The 18,460-nt window shown below is 32.7% G+C and overlaps 1 protein-coding gene across 2 annotated transcripts; it reads right to left on the reverse strand.

The window, feature by feature from the left end:
• Positions 1–326: 326 nt before the first annotated feature.
• Positions 327–17,164, reverse strand: gl (glass). Of its 2 annotated transcripts, none has more exons than XM_085203259.1 (10): positions 17,025–17,164; positions 13,267–13,436; positions 10,010–10,209; positions 8,249–8,363; positions 6,958–7,092; positions 6,098–6,487; positions 2,590–2,807; positions 1,267–1,350; positions 928–1,032; positions 327–549 (listed from the first exon to the last, which is right to left on the reverse strand). In XM_085203259.1, the coding sequence occupies exons 2-10, from the start codon at positions 13,384–13,386 to the stop codon at positions 477–479; spliced, it is 1,440 nt and encodes a 479-aa protein (XP_085059385.1). In that variant the 5' UTR covers positions 13,387–13,436; positions 17,025–17,164; the 3' UTR covers positions 327–476. The 2 variants fall into 2 exon arrangements, with proteins under 2 accessions (XP_085059385.1, XP_085059383.1); XM_085203257.1 differs by having other exon boundaries at positions 8,249–8,366.
• Between the last annotated feature and the right edge of the window lie 1,296 nt (positions 17,165–18,460).

Consider the following 18,460-nt stretch of genomic DNA (forward strand, 5'->3'; position numbering starts at 1 on the left):
AAAGAATATTGTGTAGTAAAAATAATATCTTACGTTGCGATGATACTTTTTAAAATATCATCATTCCTATTAAATCTACATATTTTTTGTTAAAATTGAATTCTTACAACATTAAATCTGCGACCTCTGGTAAAAAACTAAAACACATAAATAGGATTCACAATCAAATCCTAACGTGTGTATCCAAGCAGAAAAAAGCTGCTAATTGTTTTTAAATCACGAAATAGTTAATTTTTTTTGTACATAATGTGTTTCCGATCATGCAACATATTCATAGTCATGCTTATTATATGGCTACTGTTTAATTTTTTTGAAATGTACCCACATAATTTTCACAAAAATCATATCATCACCTATTGAACTTGCAATCTCTAGCAAAAGCAAAAAAATAAAAAAGAACAGAGATCCAAATGTTTTTATCACAATATAATTTAAATCATTGTCTTATATTGCGGTAACACGCAACACTACAAGTGTCAGCCGATCATGCCGCCCGCCATGTTGCCGTGGACGCGCATATGCCTGTTCAAGTTGCCGGATTGTGAGAATCTGTACGTAGAAAGTATTTTAAATATTAGTTAGTTAGTTTCGTATATTTTTTAACTTTACGCTGTATCCTACATGTGATGGGATATGCAGAGGAAACACAATGTTAAGTGGTATCTATTATCTTCTTACCACAGCTAATAAATAAAAAAATCAATCCTCCGAGGGAGATCGAACCGCCGCGTTAACAGTCAAAGCCAACATACTAACCAGAAAAGGGAATTAAAATATTTTGACCAATAAGTTCCTATTCAAGAAGCAGCGTTTTAAAAATAAAAATAATCTGGATCAGGATCATCAAGCTTCAAAGATGTGTCAAAGTTATGATGAGATGAAGAGATGTATTAGTGTTTTAATTATAATTAATAAACACAAACAAACCTCAATAAACACAGTTTGCATTGATAAGGTTTTTCCCCGGAATGTATTCGTAAATGTTTTGTCAAAGTTGAACTGTCTGAAAACGCCTTTTTACACGAACGACATCTAAATAGGAAAAATAAAATATTTTGTAATGCTTTCATGTCCGAAAAATAATTTTCTTTTTATTAAAATAATAGATATAGTAAAAAAATAGACATTCCATTTTCTAATCCTCCTTCATAGAAATAACAACACAACAACAAAAATTTAATCACAAAGACGAACTTGCAGATAAAAGCTCATTACGCATACCAATCATATCAATATGAAATAAAATAAAATATCTTTAGGACTTACTGGTAAGGTCGTTCTCCGGAGTGTGTCCTCATGTGTGTCGTCACGCTGGAGCTCTGACTAAATCGGCGATCGCATATCGGACACCTATACAAATTTAATAAAAAATATACCTTATTTTATACTAGCGAACGCGCGCAGCTTCGCTTGCGTAATTAGGGGTGAATTCTAATAAACCACGAAACATGTGTTCAATGAAATATTTTTAAGAGTCTAAATTTCAAATTTTATAAAAATCGGGGGCTTTTTAAAAATTTTTCCATACAAACTTTCAACCCCTTATTTGCACCCTTAAGGGGTGAATTCTAGAAAACCATGAAACATATGTTCAATTAAATACTTTTAAGAGTCTGAATTTCAAATTTTATAAAAATTGGTGCCGATTTAAAAAATATTCTATACAAACTTTCAACCCTTTATTTGCACCCTTAGGGGGAGAATTCTAGAAAACGATGAAACACGTATTTAATTAAATACTTTTAAAAATCTAAATTTCAAATTTTATAAAAATCGGTGCCAATTTATTTTTTTTTCCATACAAACTTTGAACCCCTATTTCATCCCTTTAGGGTTAAAATTTTTCAAAATCCCTTCTTAGTGGATGTCCAGATTACGAAAGTAACCATCTGTCAAAATTTTACGTTTCTACGCACAGCGGTTACGGCTGTGCGTGCGTCTTACCTCAGTCAGTGAGGGCAAATTCTTTTTATATATATAGATAATAAAAATATTGATAACTCCACATTTTTGGTCATTATTTTATCTATATTTATTATTTTTCTACCTCCTCCTATCCTCTCAAATGTGAAATCGATCTTGATATGCTTTTTTTATTCATAGATGCCTATAATTTAACGAATGAAAACGGCATTACGGCCTAAGTACCTAACACTTACCCTCGGCCAAAGTTACCTTCTGCATTTAAAATATATGTCATAGACAACTAGATAGGTACTTTATTTTCAGCTTCACGCGGTATTCCGCACACAGCAGGGTAGGCAGTCAGCGTCTAGTGTTAAGACGCTCCGTTCACCACTTTCCACCGAATTCTGGAGGAGTTGCGTATTGAGCGGCAGAAACATTTAATTTGCCTCGGGTGGGAATCGGACCCACAACCAGTTGCTTTTACAGTCACACTTTGAACTCCTGCGCTACAACTGGCCAATATTATAGGTATATATTTATTTCTACAACATCGGTATTGACAACATATTTTTTATTATATTACAATTATTAGGAGAGCCCTCAAAATGATTTAGTCCAGGCCCTTGCAATTCACCCCACTAGGTATCCCTGATTATATTATCATTGAAAAACAAAACTTACCTAAAAGGTTTCTGTCCAGTGTGAGTCCGAACATGGGCTGTAAGATTGGCTGCTTGAGAGAAACTTTTATTACAATCCCCACATCTATAGGGTCTTTCCCCTGAATGTGTGCGCAGGTGCGTCTTCAGCGTGCTCGGTCTTGCGTATGTTTTACCACATATACGACAGAGATTCGGTTTCTGTTCATCGTCTTCTGAACAGCCGCTTAGTGCTCCTACCTGATTTAAATGATCCAGTTTAATATGTGTAGTTATATTTGATATTAATTTTAGATGTAAGTAAATAGGTACGTATAATTTTTGTAGAGTTAAAAGATTCAATTATACTTACTAATATTTTAACCAAAAGTTTACTTGGCTTTAAATAACTATAGGAAATAAATAACAATAATATTTCAAAACTCCACTCAGAATAATATTTGTAAGCGTTATTTTAGACTTAATTTAATTAACAAATTTTTCCCTTTGTTCGTAAATTGTATAACCTTCATTCTAGAGATAATAGACTGAGATCCGGCCGTTGAATCCTGCATATACGAGTTTTCTTAATTAAACCTATATTAATGAATAATACATGATTAGTAGAACAGATTACACCTGGGTTGCCTGGAAGAATCCTGCCGCAATCACCTTTAATTACATTTTTTCGTAACTCGTTTTTGGAGAAAATTGCACCCATATGTTTTTTATATGAATCGCACATCATTTGAACGATAATCGCATAAGGAATTGGAAAATTAAGGGTTGCCAGCTCTCAGTCTGCCGCAAGTCTAGGGTTGCCTGGTTTAAACATGTCACTAAATGTTAATAATTTGCACTCATGTGTTTTTTTAATGAATTATATATCAAATTAAAGCTTTTTTTTTTTGAACAGTATAAAACAGGGTTGCCTGGAAAATTCCTGCCGCAAACAGGGGTTGCCAGTGTTTGAAATATTTTATTCCGGTTCTGTTTGACTATGAGAATAGACGATGAAATGCGCGGTCTGCCTTATTTTTTAAAGTAAAATATTATATAATAGAAGGTCAATCTTAAAATCAATGTTTATTTTAATTGTTCACCTGTAAAATGATGATTTTAATCATATTAAGTACACGCAGAAAACTTAAAGATGAAATCATTCTTATTTTTCAAGTAAAATAATAATCCATAATATTGAGTCTTCGCAAAATTTATTTTATAAATAATAATATTTATTTATTAATTTAAATTACCATTTTGAAACAATTAAATTATGTAATTAAATAAATGTTTACAAATATCGATCTACTATAAGGTATTAATATACATACATATACATCATGTTCCCTTAATATAATGAAGGGTGACCATTATTGCGGATATTTTTTTTATTAATTATATTGAAAAATACATTTCAATGAACTCTCTCTCTCTCTCTCTTCATCCTCTACTTGTTTGATTTGACAACGCTTGCCGCAATTTTTTTTTCTCACGCAATTTTTAATAATTTGCATAGGAAAGAAATATATATAATAGAATTATAATAAACAAAACTAAGTTAGCAAAATAAATTCGAAAAAAATCCGACAGTAATGCCGGCTAATAAACGCTATTTAAGGTTTATGACCAAGAGTCGGCAAATATCAATTAGTTGGCTATTTTTTACTATAGATAAACATTTTGCGGCGCGTTACAAAGCATACCAAATGCAATAAAATTATTTTCAAAGATGTATTGTTTCTAAATGCAATGAAAGTGCAAATGGCCAAATGAGTTGTTTTTGAGCATATTACTTAGTTACTTACCTTTCGTTTTGGAGTAAAGACGTTTTTACTTGACAAAAATGAAGACGTGTTTTTTGTGCGGCAGGAGTGAAAATGTGATAGAATTTAACAAGGAATCTCTCCAAAAGTGTAAAATTATGTTATTGTTTCGTCAAAAGATGAATTTTCAATACAGTGACATTTTTTTAAATAGTGACACAATGCACGGTTATCATTTACAGTGTTATAAAAAGTTCATTGTTTTAAAACAAAAATATAAAGAAGTATTTTTTATTTATTTTCTATTGCAAAACGTAAGTATACTTTAATGTTTAATATTATATATTTTAATAAAATGTAGAAAATTGTGGCCGTGGGATTTGCCTCAGTTTTGATTATACTAAGTTAGGGACGTGAGGGAGTGATTACGCTTTATTATAATTATAAGAACAATTCTTTCAGACCTAAATGCCTTAAAAACTATCAGCATAGACGGACAAGTTCTTGCTAGCGACATTTTTTTATCTATATTTTAATAGTTTTTATTAGTTGAATAGTTTTCATTTACTTTCCAAAAACCTAAATATTCGTACCAAAAAGATGGGCGCCATAGTTCTTTCTACGGATACGGACGGCGTTGTCAAATCAAACAAGCAGAGGGCGAAGAGAGAGAGATTGTTTATTGAAATGTAATTTTCCATATTACTTTAATTAATAAAAAAATATCCGCGATAATTGTCACCTCTCATTATATTAAGGAAACATGTTGTAATTAATACCTTATAGTAGATCGGTATTTGTAAACATTTACTTAATTAGATAATTTAGTTGTTTTAAAAGGATTATTTAACTAAATATTATTATTTATAAAATAAGTGTTGCGAAGACTCAATATTATGGATTATTATTTTACTTGAAAAATAAGAATGATTTCATCTTTGAGTTTTCTGCGTGTACTTAATATGATTAAAATCATCATTTAACAGGTGAACAATTAAAATAAACATTGATTTTAAGATTGACCTTCTATTATATAATATTTTACTTTAAAATATAAGGCAGACCGCGCATTTCATCGTCTATTCTCATAGTCAAACGGAACCGGAATAAAATATTTCAAACGCTGGCAACCCCTGTTTGCGGCAGAAATTTTCCAGGCAATCCTGTTTTATAATGTTCAAAAAAAAATAGCTTTAATTTGATATATAATTCATAAAAAAAACACATGAGTGCAAATTATTAACATTTAGTGACATGTTTAAACCAGGCAACCCTAGACTTGCGGCAGACTGAGAGCTGGCAACCCTTCATTTTCCAATTCCTTACGCGATTATCTTTCAAATGATGTGCGATTCATATAAAAAACGTATTGGTGCAATTTTCTTCAAAAACGAGTTACGAAAAAATGAAATTAAAGGTGTTTGCGGCAGGATTCTTCCAGGCAACCCAGGTGTAATCTGTTCTACTAATCATGTATTATTCATTAATATAGGTTTAATTAAGAAAACTCGTATATGCAGGATTCAACGGCCGGATCTCAGGATATAATGAAAGTAGTAAATAGTTGGCTTTTAACTTTATATTTTTTAGCATCGCTGTATCGGGATACATAGCGGGATAGGCAGAGGAGACCTGAGAACCTAGTGTGGTACTTCGTTCCTTACGAAGATTGTTCAAACTTACCGTCGAATTTTTAAGACATTAAGTGTTGAGTGGCGGTATTCAACACCGCGCTTTGCTTTCAGTTATCTATTTAAGAGATCTAAGATTATCATTTCCACCAACCTGTACTTTTCCCGACGCATTAACACACGTGGTATACCCAAAATCTTGCATTTGACCTTGACTCAATAAATATCCATTCTGCATCTGATCTTTCTGATTCTCTTCCATATACATTTTCGATGGCGATCGCTTCAATACTGGATTTAAATTCTTTTGATTTGTAAAATTAGGTTTTTGTTGAAATAAATAATTTGAAGGTGGCTTCTGATTTTGTAATTGAAGTGGTTTGAACGTAGAAGTCGCTGTTATTAGGGGGTCTGATTGGTTTGGTGTTCTAAAGTCTGCTGTGAAGGAGTAAGTGGCGGAGGGGTACGTCGTAGGTATTACGTTTTGAGTTTGCGGGTACACTACGTTCACTGATGGCGATGCTGCGTTCTGGTTCCATTGTACCTGTCAATTTATTAATGTTTTAGAACTAAATAGGAGAAAGATATCTTAACTTTTGCTTAAATTATTGGTTATCAAGCATTTAATATATTACACGTAATCTAAGTAGGTACAACAAGAACTAGAGAACAAATGTTTAAATGCTCATTCCACGTGATAGGTAGGTACCTATATAGAAAATATGTAAAGACAAAAATATGAACAGAATTAGTTAAAAACAAACAACTTTTGAACCAAAAAAGCAGAATAATAGAAATGTTGAAGAAAATTTGGAGTTTTAACGATTCAAGCAACTAATATAAAAATGTTAATAATTTTTCCTCTAAAAAAGAAGTAAGAGGCCAGTCAATGCTTCCAGAAATCCGGAAAGTGAGGATCGGAAGGAATGTCTTAACTCTTGGTTCCCTCTGTCTACCCTGCTGTGAAGCTGATTTAATTTGATTTTAAATTTTAAAAACAAACAAACTCCTTACTTGCGAACACAGTTGGTCCGGCGGACAGCCGTGCATGGTCATGTTCATGGAGACGTTGACACTCATGGTGGGGAACAGCGGCGCGCTGCCGTAGTGCTCGTAGTACGGGTACCCGCCGCCGCCGTTCACCATCATCTGTTTCAGAAAATATATATTTTATGTACGCCAGTCGTGGCTCAGGGACACGAGCGTGTGACTGTAAACGCGACGGGTTGTGGGCTCGATTTCCACTTGAAGAAACGAAATATTTAATGTTTTCATTCTCGTTCTGGTAACGCGTCAGTAGCGTCAGTAGAAACCGCACAGTGGTGGAGTGCCACATATCCAGGTAGTATGGATGATATCTATGCTTGTGACGTAGGTACCTAGGTACGGTTAGAAAATTTGGCGGCAGGTAACAGGTCATACAGTTCTTCCCATGATAAATGAGGTAGAGAATGCACAGCGAGGAGACATCTCTACGCAAAGCCAAAGTATCAAGCCTTTCACAAATCAATAGGTCCCCAATGATTCGAATGGCTCTACGATGTATGCGATCAAATGGTTCAAGCTAACTGGGGTGCACCAACCCAAAAAAGAGAACAGTATCTACTCCATATGTGGCTGAACCTGGGCCCTGGGCCCAGTAGGTGTTTTGGCGTGAAGTACCGTTTTGCTCTGCTGATGACCCCAAGTTTCTTCTGCCTAGCTGGCATCAGCTTACTGAGCTTTAAAAGCTTACTAAACTTTAAAGCTTTGCTAAAGATAGTTAACTAGAAATTGGACCTCGGCTTAAATGCAAGTGTGGTATTGATAAGGAAATCGAAAATAATTTTGTAAATAGGTACCTAATGGCGCAGAAAATATAAATTTGAAGTAGAGTCGGTACAAAGGTAAAGGCCATAATACCTAATAAAGATATTCCCTACTTACAAAATTAATATTAACTTTAACACAATAGAAATATTTAAGAGTATCTAAATACATGCAAAATCTACTGAGATGATTTAATTCCACATCCCCTCAATCAGCCGTATAAATCACATCCAAGAAACCATTCAAAATACCATCACGACATTGCAATATGAATCTACGTTCTAACAAAATAACGTCCAAAATAGAACAACCAATGCAATTCTAATCATCGCAACACGCCAAATAAGTATTCCTATAGAATTATTAATCCCTATATTAATTACGACAATTTCATAACCGCCCCTTGCCTATTCACCCCAAATACAAGACGTAAGGAAGTTAATATATTTGTCTCGCTCGCACATATTGGTGTATTACATGGGTGTGAGGGAGATACCTGCGGGTGTACTGCGTCTGTCGGGCAGTCGCCATGGACGACGGCGTGCTTCAGAGAGAGGAGGACGTCCGCCGCCTCGCCTCCCCCCCGCTCCCGACACTCCCCACCGTTGTTCCTGCTGGTTTGGAGGTTTATTAAAGACGAACTATTATATTTTTGTATATTTTATAAGTCATTTGCAATATTGATTATTTAAAGTAGTAAACTAAAATTTTCATAACCACAAGTGATAAGATGAAAAATAAAACCATTTAAAAAAATGGTATGTTTTATAAATATTTTTACAAATCAACACATATTCATAAATCAAAGTTAAAAAATAATAACAATAAAAATAAAGAAACTCGTAGGTACCACATAGATGATTTTTTAGATTCGAATGAGTTTTTTTTTTTCAAATTCTCGCCGTTGTTTAATTATGTAGAATGTTCGAATTAAGAAATGCACTTTGTCTTACCAGATTGATGAAATAATTCAATTTCAAATTCAAAATTAATGTTCACTTCACTGTACTTAATAAATTAATTGTTCCGTTATATTGATGACTAGCGGACGTGCGCAGCTTCGCTTACGTATTTAGGGGTGAATTCTAATAAACCATGAAACATGTGTTCAATGAAATATTTTTAAGAGTCTAAATTTCAAATTTTATAAAAATCGGTGGCATTTTAAAGACTTTTCCAAACAAACTTTCAATCCCTTATTTGCACCCTTAGGGGGTGAATTTTAGAAAACCATGAAACACATGTTCAATGAAATATTTTTAAGAGTCTAAATTTCAAATTTTATAAAAATCGGTGGCGATTTAAGAATTTTTCCATACAAACTTTCAACCCCTTATTTGCACCCTTATGGAACTAATTCTAGAAAACCATGAAACACGTGTTCAATTAAATACTTTTAAGAGTCTAAATTTCAAATTTTATAAGAATCGGTGCCGATTTAAAATTTTTTCCATACTAACTTTCAACCCCTATTTCACCCATTTAGGGTTAAAATTTTTCAAAATCCCTTAGTGGATGTCCAGATTACGAAAATAAACATCTGTCCAAATTTCACGTTTCTACGCACAGCGGTTACGGCTGTGCGCGCGTCTTACCTCAGTCAGTGAGGACAAGTCCTTTTATATATATAGATAAGTATAACGGAATGTCGTTGTACTCACGATGTTTTTTCTTTTTTTACTGCTAGGTCATTTCGCTTTGACTTTTAATAAATCGAAGTAATCGAACATAAGAATAACATATTAAGAAGTAAATATGTGACGCTGCACCATGCACCGCCATCATCAGTACAAAAGGTTTGTTATTAAAAAGCAGAATAAACGGTTTAGGTAAGTCAGGCAAGGGATGCTCCGCGGTTGGCGGCCGACGCGACGTCATAAAGCTCAGCCTAGACCTTGCAGAACTTCAATGTTTCTTGATTAAATATAATATTACGATACTTATTTAATTTAATCTAATGTAAATAGGTACGTACGAAGGTATACAATTATATTATTATATTATATGATTTTCCTGGGCCTAGTTAAACAAAATCGCAATATTAAATGGTAATACGTCTAAATCTTAGACGTATTACCATACATCAACTTTCAATTCGGACCAATTTAGTTTTTTTTTGACTGGCCTCAGTACCTACTAATAAATAGAAAGTGTGCCGTGTGCACATAGAGAAATCTATAGAAATCTTCTCTTTCAATTTATTTGACATGAGACTTCGTCACAAAACTAGTAAACTACAAATTATAAAAAAACTCACTTATAACCAGAACAGGGCGAGAACGGGAACAGCGACGGCAGCGGGTCCAGCTCCAAAGGTGGTAGCGAAAAGGAGCCCATGTCCTCAGCGGGCCAATTCGGCTCGCTCACATCGCCAAGGCCGACGTCGCAGGGCGCGATGGAGTCGGACAACGCGTTTAGATCGTCCCCATTGTCTGGACAGCAGTTTTCTGTTTCTTGCTGGAATTTTATGAAAAATTAGTAGGTAATTGTATTTTAACTGCATATAAAGGGAATATGCACAGAAATCCTAGTGTTAAGACACTCCGTTCCCCACTTTCCGCCGAATTCTGGAAGCATTTAGTGTCGAGTGGCGGAAGTCAAGGCCGCGCTTTTCCTCAGCAGTTATAAACCTTCTTTATCATGTTAATTTGCTATTTCACAAAAAAAAAACAACAAATTAAGTAGGTAGGTAATTACAAGGAGGTAATTTACCGATAATAGTCGAATTCTCTTTAAACAAAAGTACCGATATTTATCTTCCACTAAATTAAAAGTGAACAAGTGTTCAGTTTCAATGAAGACAGTGGCTCTTTTTACCGCATTTGTGGTCAAAGTATTTAATAGTACCTAATCATTAAACTGTGTATTCACTTTTACGCTCTGTCTCTTATTATTTTTTATTATTTCCTCGCTCTGGTAAGAAGACAGCGCAGCGCAAGCGAATTTTCTTCGAATTTATTTTTGCTAACTTAGTTTTGTTTATTATAATTCTATTATATATATATTTCTTTCCTATGCAAATTCTTAAAAGTTGCATGAGAAAAAAAAGATTGCGGCAAGCGTTGCCAAATCAAACAAGCAGAGGACGAAGAGAGAGAGAGAGTTTATTGAAATGTAATTTTCCATATTTTCTTTATTAATAAAAAAAATATCCGCAATAATTGTCACCCTTCATTATATTAAGGAAATATGATGTACTTAATAAATACCTTATAGTAGATCGATATTTGTAAACATTTATTTAATAAGATAATTGAGTCGTTTTAACATAGTAATATAAATAAATATTAGTATTTAGAAAACAGATTTAGCAAACACTCGACATTATGGATTCATTATTTTACTTGAAAAATAAGGATGATTTCATCTTTAAATAGTTTTCTTTATTTACATTAATTTTAAGATTGACCTTCTATTACTTATATAATATTTTACTTTAAAACATAAGGCAGACCGCGAACTTTACCTATTCTCATAGTCAAACGGAACCGGAATAAAATATTTCAAACGATGGCAACCCCTGTTTGCGGCAGTTATTTTCCAGGCAACCATGTGTTATAGTGTTCAGAAAAAAAAAGCTTTAATTTGATATATAATTCATTAAAAAAGCACACGAGTGCTAATTATTAACATTAAGTGACCTGTTTAAACCAGGCAACCCTGGACTTGCGGCAGACTGAGAGCTGGCAACCCTTAATTTTCCAATTCCTTATCTGATTTTCTTTCAAATGATGTGCGATTCATATAAGATATGAGTGCAATTTTCTAAAAAACGAGTTAAGAAAAAAATTTATTAATGCTGATTGCGGCAGGATTCTTCTAGGCAACCCAAGTGTAATCTGTTCTACTAATCATTAATAATTCATTAACATAAGTTTAATTAAAAAAACAGATTTAAGCGATGGGATCTGGAGTCATAGGTAAGATATTTTCGTCTCCCCGCTTTGGTAAGGTAAAGCGCGGCATTAAGTTTCGCTAGTTGTAATATAGATGGCGTTGAACGAAGTTAGATCGCGCTATCGTTACGTTCATATCGAATGCATATTATTCGAGGACTTTCTTTGTTTCGTTGCTTTGTCTTACTTAAAGAGCGAAGAAATGAAAATATTTATTTTTGAATTGACAGCTATCGTTATAGATATGCTGTAAATAAATTCTGAATCAATAAATCAACGGCCTCAAAGAGCAAATCGCTATCTTCTAAATCATTAGTTTTCAGGAAAGCGTTTTTAAGCCAAAAATGTAATAACTTTTACAATAAAGAAGCTAGCTATCTGTTTCAAATTTGGAATAGTTAATTATTTTAAAATTATATACTATTTAGTATGGGCAAAATTTCAATATGATTATTATTTTTCAAAATACGGTAGATGTCTTTTTCTAGCTCGCTCCAAGTGACTAAAAAACTGACTGAGTCAACTGCCATATATTCGCTTCTACTTGGGACACGGTAATTACTTATCCTTAAACAATAAGATCCGGTGACGTGGACGGTGAAATCATGATTCATCACAACGGTTTGTATATTAATAAAATATTTACATATATTGTAATAAATGCACAAATATTTACATTATTCATACTAAACACTAAAAGGTAATTAAACAATGCAAGTATAGTGAGATAACTGCATCATCATTGATCATCGAGCAAACTAGAAACGAATAAGTGCCAGATACCTTTGTTGGACGGACACGGACGATTATATATACCTATCCGAGTGTACTTCGGCAATTCTTAAAAAAATGTGTATGTCTTTATGTACGTGAGAAAACCAACATTTATGACGAAAAAAAATTATAACAAGAAAAGAAAGAATTCTGAGATGAATCATGTAAAAAAAAGACTTGGCAAAAATGCAGTTGTCTTCGTGTTCTTTGCTGCCGTCGAAATAATCGATGTCTTTAATCACGAACGTCTCTTTGCGGGAGTGAACTTATTAAGAGATGTCCGAGTTTAGAAAATCATCGAAGTTCGATAAAAATCGAAAGAAAAACATCGATGTCAGCCAACAACGAAATTTTTTTGCACATATCTTCATCACTCATCAACTTTTTATTTTATTTTATTTAAGTGTGTTTAGGAAAGAATAGTTGGTTATCTCAGTTTGGTTATGTATTCTGTTGTTATACACTTAAGAAATCGTAATTTTAATCTTTTAGGACTTTATTTGATATTGCTCGCAAAAATTATGGTATTTATTATAGAAAAATATTTAGTTATTTAATGTAACGCGCACGGAAAACATGTAAAAACGTTTTTCCCGAGTAAATCTTTATCGAAGAAATTGCAGGATTTCTTTCAGCAAACTCATTTATTTCACACTAGAAAGACAGCAAAACTAACAAGAAATGCATTTTGCAACAAAGCCGTGCCCCGTGCCGTTTTGGGCCGTGCCCAAATGTCGATAATCTTAAGACTATAACAAATCAAAGCGTCACTTAAATTTAAAATAACATCATCGGAGCTTCTCAACTCATTTCGACACACAGGCACAACTAAGCCAATATTCACCTGGCAACAGTCCTCCGGCAGCTCCCTAAGCTGATCACAGGAGCAGGGCTGCAGGGGGTCGCAGCAGAGCCCGTGGCAGCAGCCCAGGAACTGCGGGTTGTTCGGCACGTAGCAGTCCATCGCGCACGCCGCCGCGCATGGGCGTTACAGCTTCCGACGTTTGCCCATCCCTGTGGGATAGACACACCTCTTGTGAGATAGTATATACTTACTTATAGACTATAGTTATATACATATAATGGTAGACTGCAGTTTTGTTAATTTGTGTTTTGGATTATTTATATAATGGTTTATATTTGTTCACGTTGTTGGTAGTTTTAGGAATTGTTACGGATATCGGTGAACGCTAAGTGTTTTCAGTTCAGTGTTAACCTGACCTGATAAAATAACCTTCTTTCATAAATAAGTAAGTTAAAATACCTAAGATATTGAGATCATCTCAATATCTTAAAATGATCTTCTAAATTTTATTTATTGATTTTTGAATTAGTGTGAGTATTTGTGTTATCAAGTTGTAAGATAGAAGAATGAAAAATATTTACTTAATATGTATTGATATTATAAAGTGAGATTGTCTGTCTATAAATATGTCTATAAAATTTTTTATTAAAACTTAAATTAAAGTAGTCTGATAATTTATTTTGAAAGCCTCCTAAATGAGCTTTTATATGTTCATTTGTAAATACAGATTTCTCTTTAATTTGTAAAACTGTACAATTTACGCAAAATTTTCTTTCTTCAATGACACGTAACATAAAACAAAATGAAGAAAATTCTTCAATTAAATGTAGAGATAACCCTTTCTTAGCAGTCGGGAAAAATACCACTTAAAGAACGCTTTCAACAATAAGTTAAAATTAAATAACCCACAGCCTGAACTATTTATATGCCAGACATTATTATTATTATATCATACGAGTATACCATATGTAGATGTACAATACATACATATTTGTATGGCGTGTAAGCAGGTGCTTATTGCTCGACAAAGAGATTACATAAATTAAATGCAATAAACATGAATTAAAAGAAATACTAGCTGACTACTCGTAAGTACATATTTTTTCTTTCCTAAGTGTGGAATAACACTTTAAAAATGTTAAAAGAAAAGTACATACTTGTCATTTTATTATGAATTTACTTGGTAGGTATATTAATAATCCAATCCAACCCGACCCAGTTTCCCCGATAAACCCCATACGTATGTAAGCCAGATGAAAATAAAATATTTTCTTACAGCATCATTACAGCGTGAATTTGATTGATTTATTTATGTTTTTTCTTATTTTTTTTATAGATTTTGTTGAATTGTAATACATATGTAATACATAGCTACAGATTGCGCTTACACGTTCCCAGATACGTAGAGTTACGTACCTACCTAATGTTTAAAACCCATCCTAACACCGTTACAGCGTTAAATCTGTGTCAGTCGGTCTACAAAATCGATACAATCGAACATCTAACTTAGATTGTTTACACATTAAGAAAAGTTAAGTTTCTGACCTGGTGACATCGTGGCGCAGTGACACACGTGGGAATAGATTCCATACGCCTATGTTCAAATTAATTTAAATTTAAACTCTGACCACATACGCGCTTTTGCTACGACTGGTATCTACAGACGTAGAGTATAGTTTATTTTATACTTCCTTATTTAATATATTTTTCTAGGTTTCAAATGTATTTAGAATTTAATCTTTTAACATGGTAATTTTAATATAGATAGAAACAGTGTAGTTTTGTAATAATTGTTATTTAATAAGTAAAGTATTTTCAGTCTATGGCAAGTTAATTTCATTCTTAGTTATTTCGTTAGGAGTCTTAATTTCATTCCTTCTGTTAACTCAGTAATAAATTAACTACTTACATACTAAAAAATCATAAGTATTGTTCCATAAAAATAAAAAATCTATGATTATCTATCATCTATTGTATATGACTCGTATGTTTTAATTTAGCTTTCTTTCTTTTAGATATAAATGTCGTTCTATGAAGTTTTGTTCTACTGATTTTTTCCTTCAGAAACTTTTATTATATTCATTATATACATTTAGACTTTTTGTATTTTTGTTGTTGGTATATTGTAGGTACTATTGACAAAAGAAATTCATTATATTTTTTTTTATATTGAAGTTGATTTTTTCTAGTTGCTTTAGGAATCTATGCTACACAAATTCATCTTTCTTTTATTCGTTACATATCTCCCTTTCACTCGATTGTCGTATTACATTATGTAGAGTTGATACGTGTAAAAATACAGCGAACCAGTTTTTGCTAATAAAGTTTCATCTTTTTGAGGTCATTGGGTTAAGATGTCTACAGTCTATAGGTATTCTTGTTACGCTTACCAAATTACCAACCAAGAAATAAATTATAAGCTAATATAACAATATTCTTTATGAAAAAAACATAATTCGCAGTGAAAAATTTTTGGCGCATAATCGTAAGGGATCGGTGTCTGTACATGGAAGATATATAAAAAAAGTAATATTGATCTTAATGATCCAATACCGTGAGAACCAAAAACTATCGTGCATTTGGTTATGTTAATCTTAGAAATGGCGTAACTCATTTAAATGCAGTTTTCACTATTATAATTAAAAAATGGGTAATTTTCCTTAACATTTTGGTGCTTGTTTTAATTCAAAAGGTATAAAGAATTGCAAAGAATAATATTGCTACAAAATAACTATTTTATTGAATTGGCTAAAACTTTAGTTATCAATGTATAGATATTGTCCTTAAAATGATATTGTTTTTAAAATAATAATCACGAAAGTAATTCAGAAGACTAAATAAATACCTGAGTAGTACATACGGGTGAAGCCGCGAGTGGGTCGCTAGTTCATAATAATTTTACTTATAAGAATATTGTTTTAATGTTATCTTAATGTTTAAGGTAAGCAGGTAAATTAAGTTATAAAACCTTTTCTTATAACTGTAGTGTTCGTATAATCGTATATATGATAATTTTAGTAGTAGTTCTTAATATTTTTTTTCTTATTAGCTGCAGATTAGTAGTACTATTATATAAAATACCGTAAATATAAGTGTTATATCATACTTCGTAACATATCTTTCATTTTGTTATTAGAAAAGTCTGAACATAAAATAAACAATATTTATTTTATGTGTGTGATGCTTTCAGCAAGCGATTTTTTGACAAGCTAAGGGAACCGCATTGAACCACTCCGTTTCCCACTTTCCACCGAATTCTTAAGGCATTGCGTGTTGAGTGGCGGACCTCAACACCGCGCCTTGCTTCGTTACCAGAACAAGAAAATGAAAACATTAAACATTTAATTCCCCGAGTGGGAATTGAACCCACAGCAATCGCGTCTCCATTCGGACGGTCCCTTTCTGAAAAGGCCTCAGTAAGCTGAATAATTTTTCCTAAAATATAAAATCAAGAAGTCATATTCTTGTCAATCATTTTGCGCACTATTCAGCAGTTTTATTTATATCATCGATTTAGTTTTATTCCGTAATGAAAAACGTAATATTTAATGTCATTCTAGGTATAATATAATATTTTATGGACGTTTTTGACTTTTTAGTTATTAGATTACCTACTTAATGAACAGGTCTCGATAAAAATTAAACAGACTTTGTTTAGACTTTGTCCTTATCTTTGGAATGGCTGTCATATTTACTGTCACTACCACTATTGATCAATTTCACTTTTTAATCTTTCGTTTTTTCCTTATTTCACAACACTTAGATAAATTTGGAATTTTATCTTACTTTTAACTTACCTTTCTAGAAAAACTATCCAAAATTATCCAAGAGTTTTCCACAATAATATTAAAACACATCACAAAATCACTGTATCACAAATAACTGGCCGCACTAATTAAATTAAACGTATCAGTCAAAGCATGCGCCATGACAACTGTCAAATGGTAACTATTCTTTTTTAAATATTACATATACGATAGGACGAACCCTTGCAGGCTAATGTTGGTGACTAAATGACTATCAGTTAAGTGCAGTCGCCCGCCCCTACGTTAATTGGCTGTTTGTATCAAACCATCAACCAACCCCTCTGAAAAAAAAAACATGACATATTGTGCGCGGGAAAGTCGCTGTCAACGCGTATCGGGTTAACGTGGCGTCGGAAGCTATTGTTTTTGTGGTGAACGTTTAGCGCGATCGAATTTAGATAACTAATGATTTGATTAATTTGGTTTCAACTATGAAAATATTATGTTCTACCCTTGTAGGTTAATTAGGACATGGTTTTAGTTTAATGTTGAAGCGTGATAGGTTATGTTTTATTCATTTGGCAAAGAAAGTATGGCGTAAATTAATTAGTAAGCTAAAGCATCTAGATGTCTAATTAAAGTGACTTAAAATATTAAAATAATTAAAAATAAGAAATATTTTTTATTGCAACAAACATGTAGTAGATATGCATGTTAGAAAGTGCGAATTTTTGAATTTAACGACTGATATTATAATTAAGTAATGGGATCTTAAGCCAATAGTTCAATTCAGGATATATATACATAATATAATATTAAACAATGTGAACTTATGTTTTATGAGGGTCGTTGACAATTTTAAAAATACTATATAATATTAATTTTAATAAATTATACTTAACAGACCCGATATCCTTGACATATCATTTTGACAGAATCGTCTCGGTGAACGGGTATTGTACAAATATCGATTTCGTGATAGGCCACCCAGGTAGCGCAGGCCATGCGGACATCCCACCATATGACGAAAAATCCCATGGGATAATGTTAAACGATCTTCCTAACAGGTTGCCGTAGTCACATATTTTAGCAATTTAGATATGTTAATAGCTGTATTGTATGCCTGATAAAGTGATCCTACAAAAGTTTCGTTGATAGGAAAAATCTTTTGAGATACGGAACCTTAAAAACTAAATGCGCGACTCGCACGCGGCTTTGTCCCCTTATACTACTATATATTTTCATTTGAATTACTTTCGTGACCTAATAACATTATGTTTGTAATTATTCAGCCAATTCCATAAAATACTTATTTTGTAGCAATATTCTCCCATAAAATAATTTATTTATATTGACATAACGTTTTTTATTTATGAACCTATTTAATCGTTTACCATACCGTACCATACCAATACCATACCAATACCATACCAATACCATACCAATACCAATACAATAAAAATGAAAGCTGTAAAAACTGTGTGCCC

Source organism: Heliconius melpomene, chromosome 19 (genome assembly GCF_056956725.1).
Source record: "Heliconius melpomene rosina isolate 202511_hmr_F chromosome 19, ASM5695672v1, whole genome shotgun sequence".
Classification (NCBI taxonomy): Eukaryota; Metazoa; Arthropoda; class Insecta; order Lepidoptera; family Nymphalidae; genus Heliconius; species Heliconius melpomene.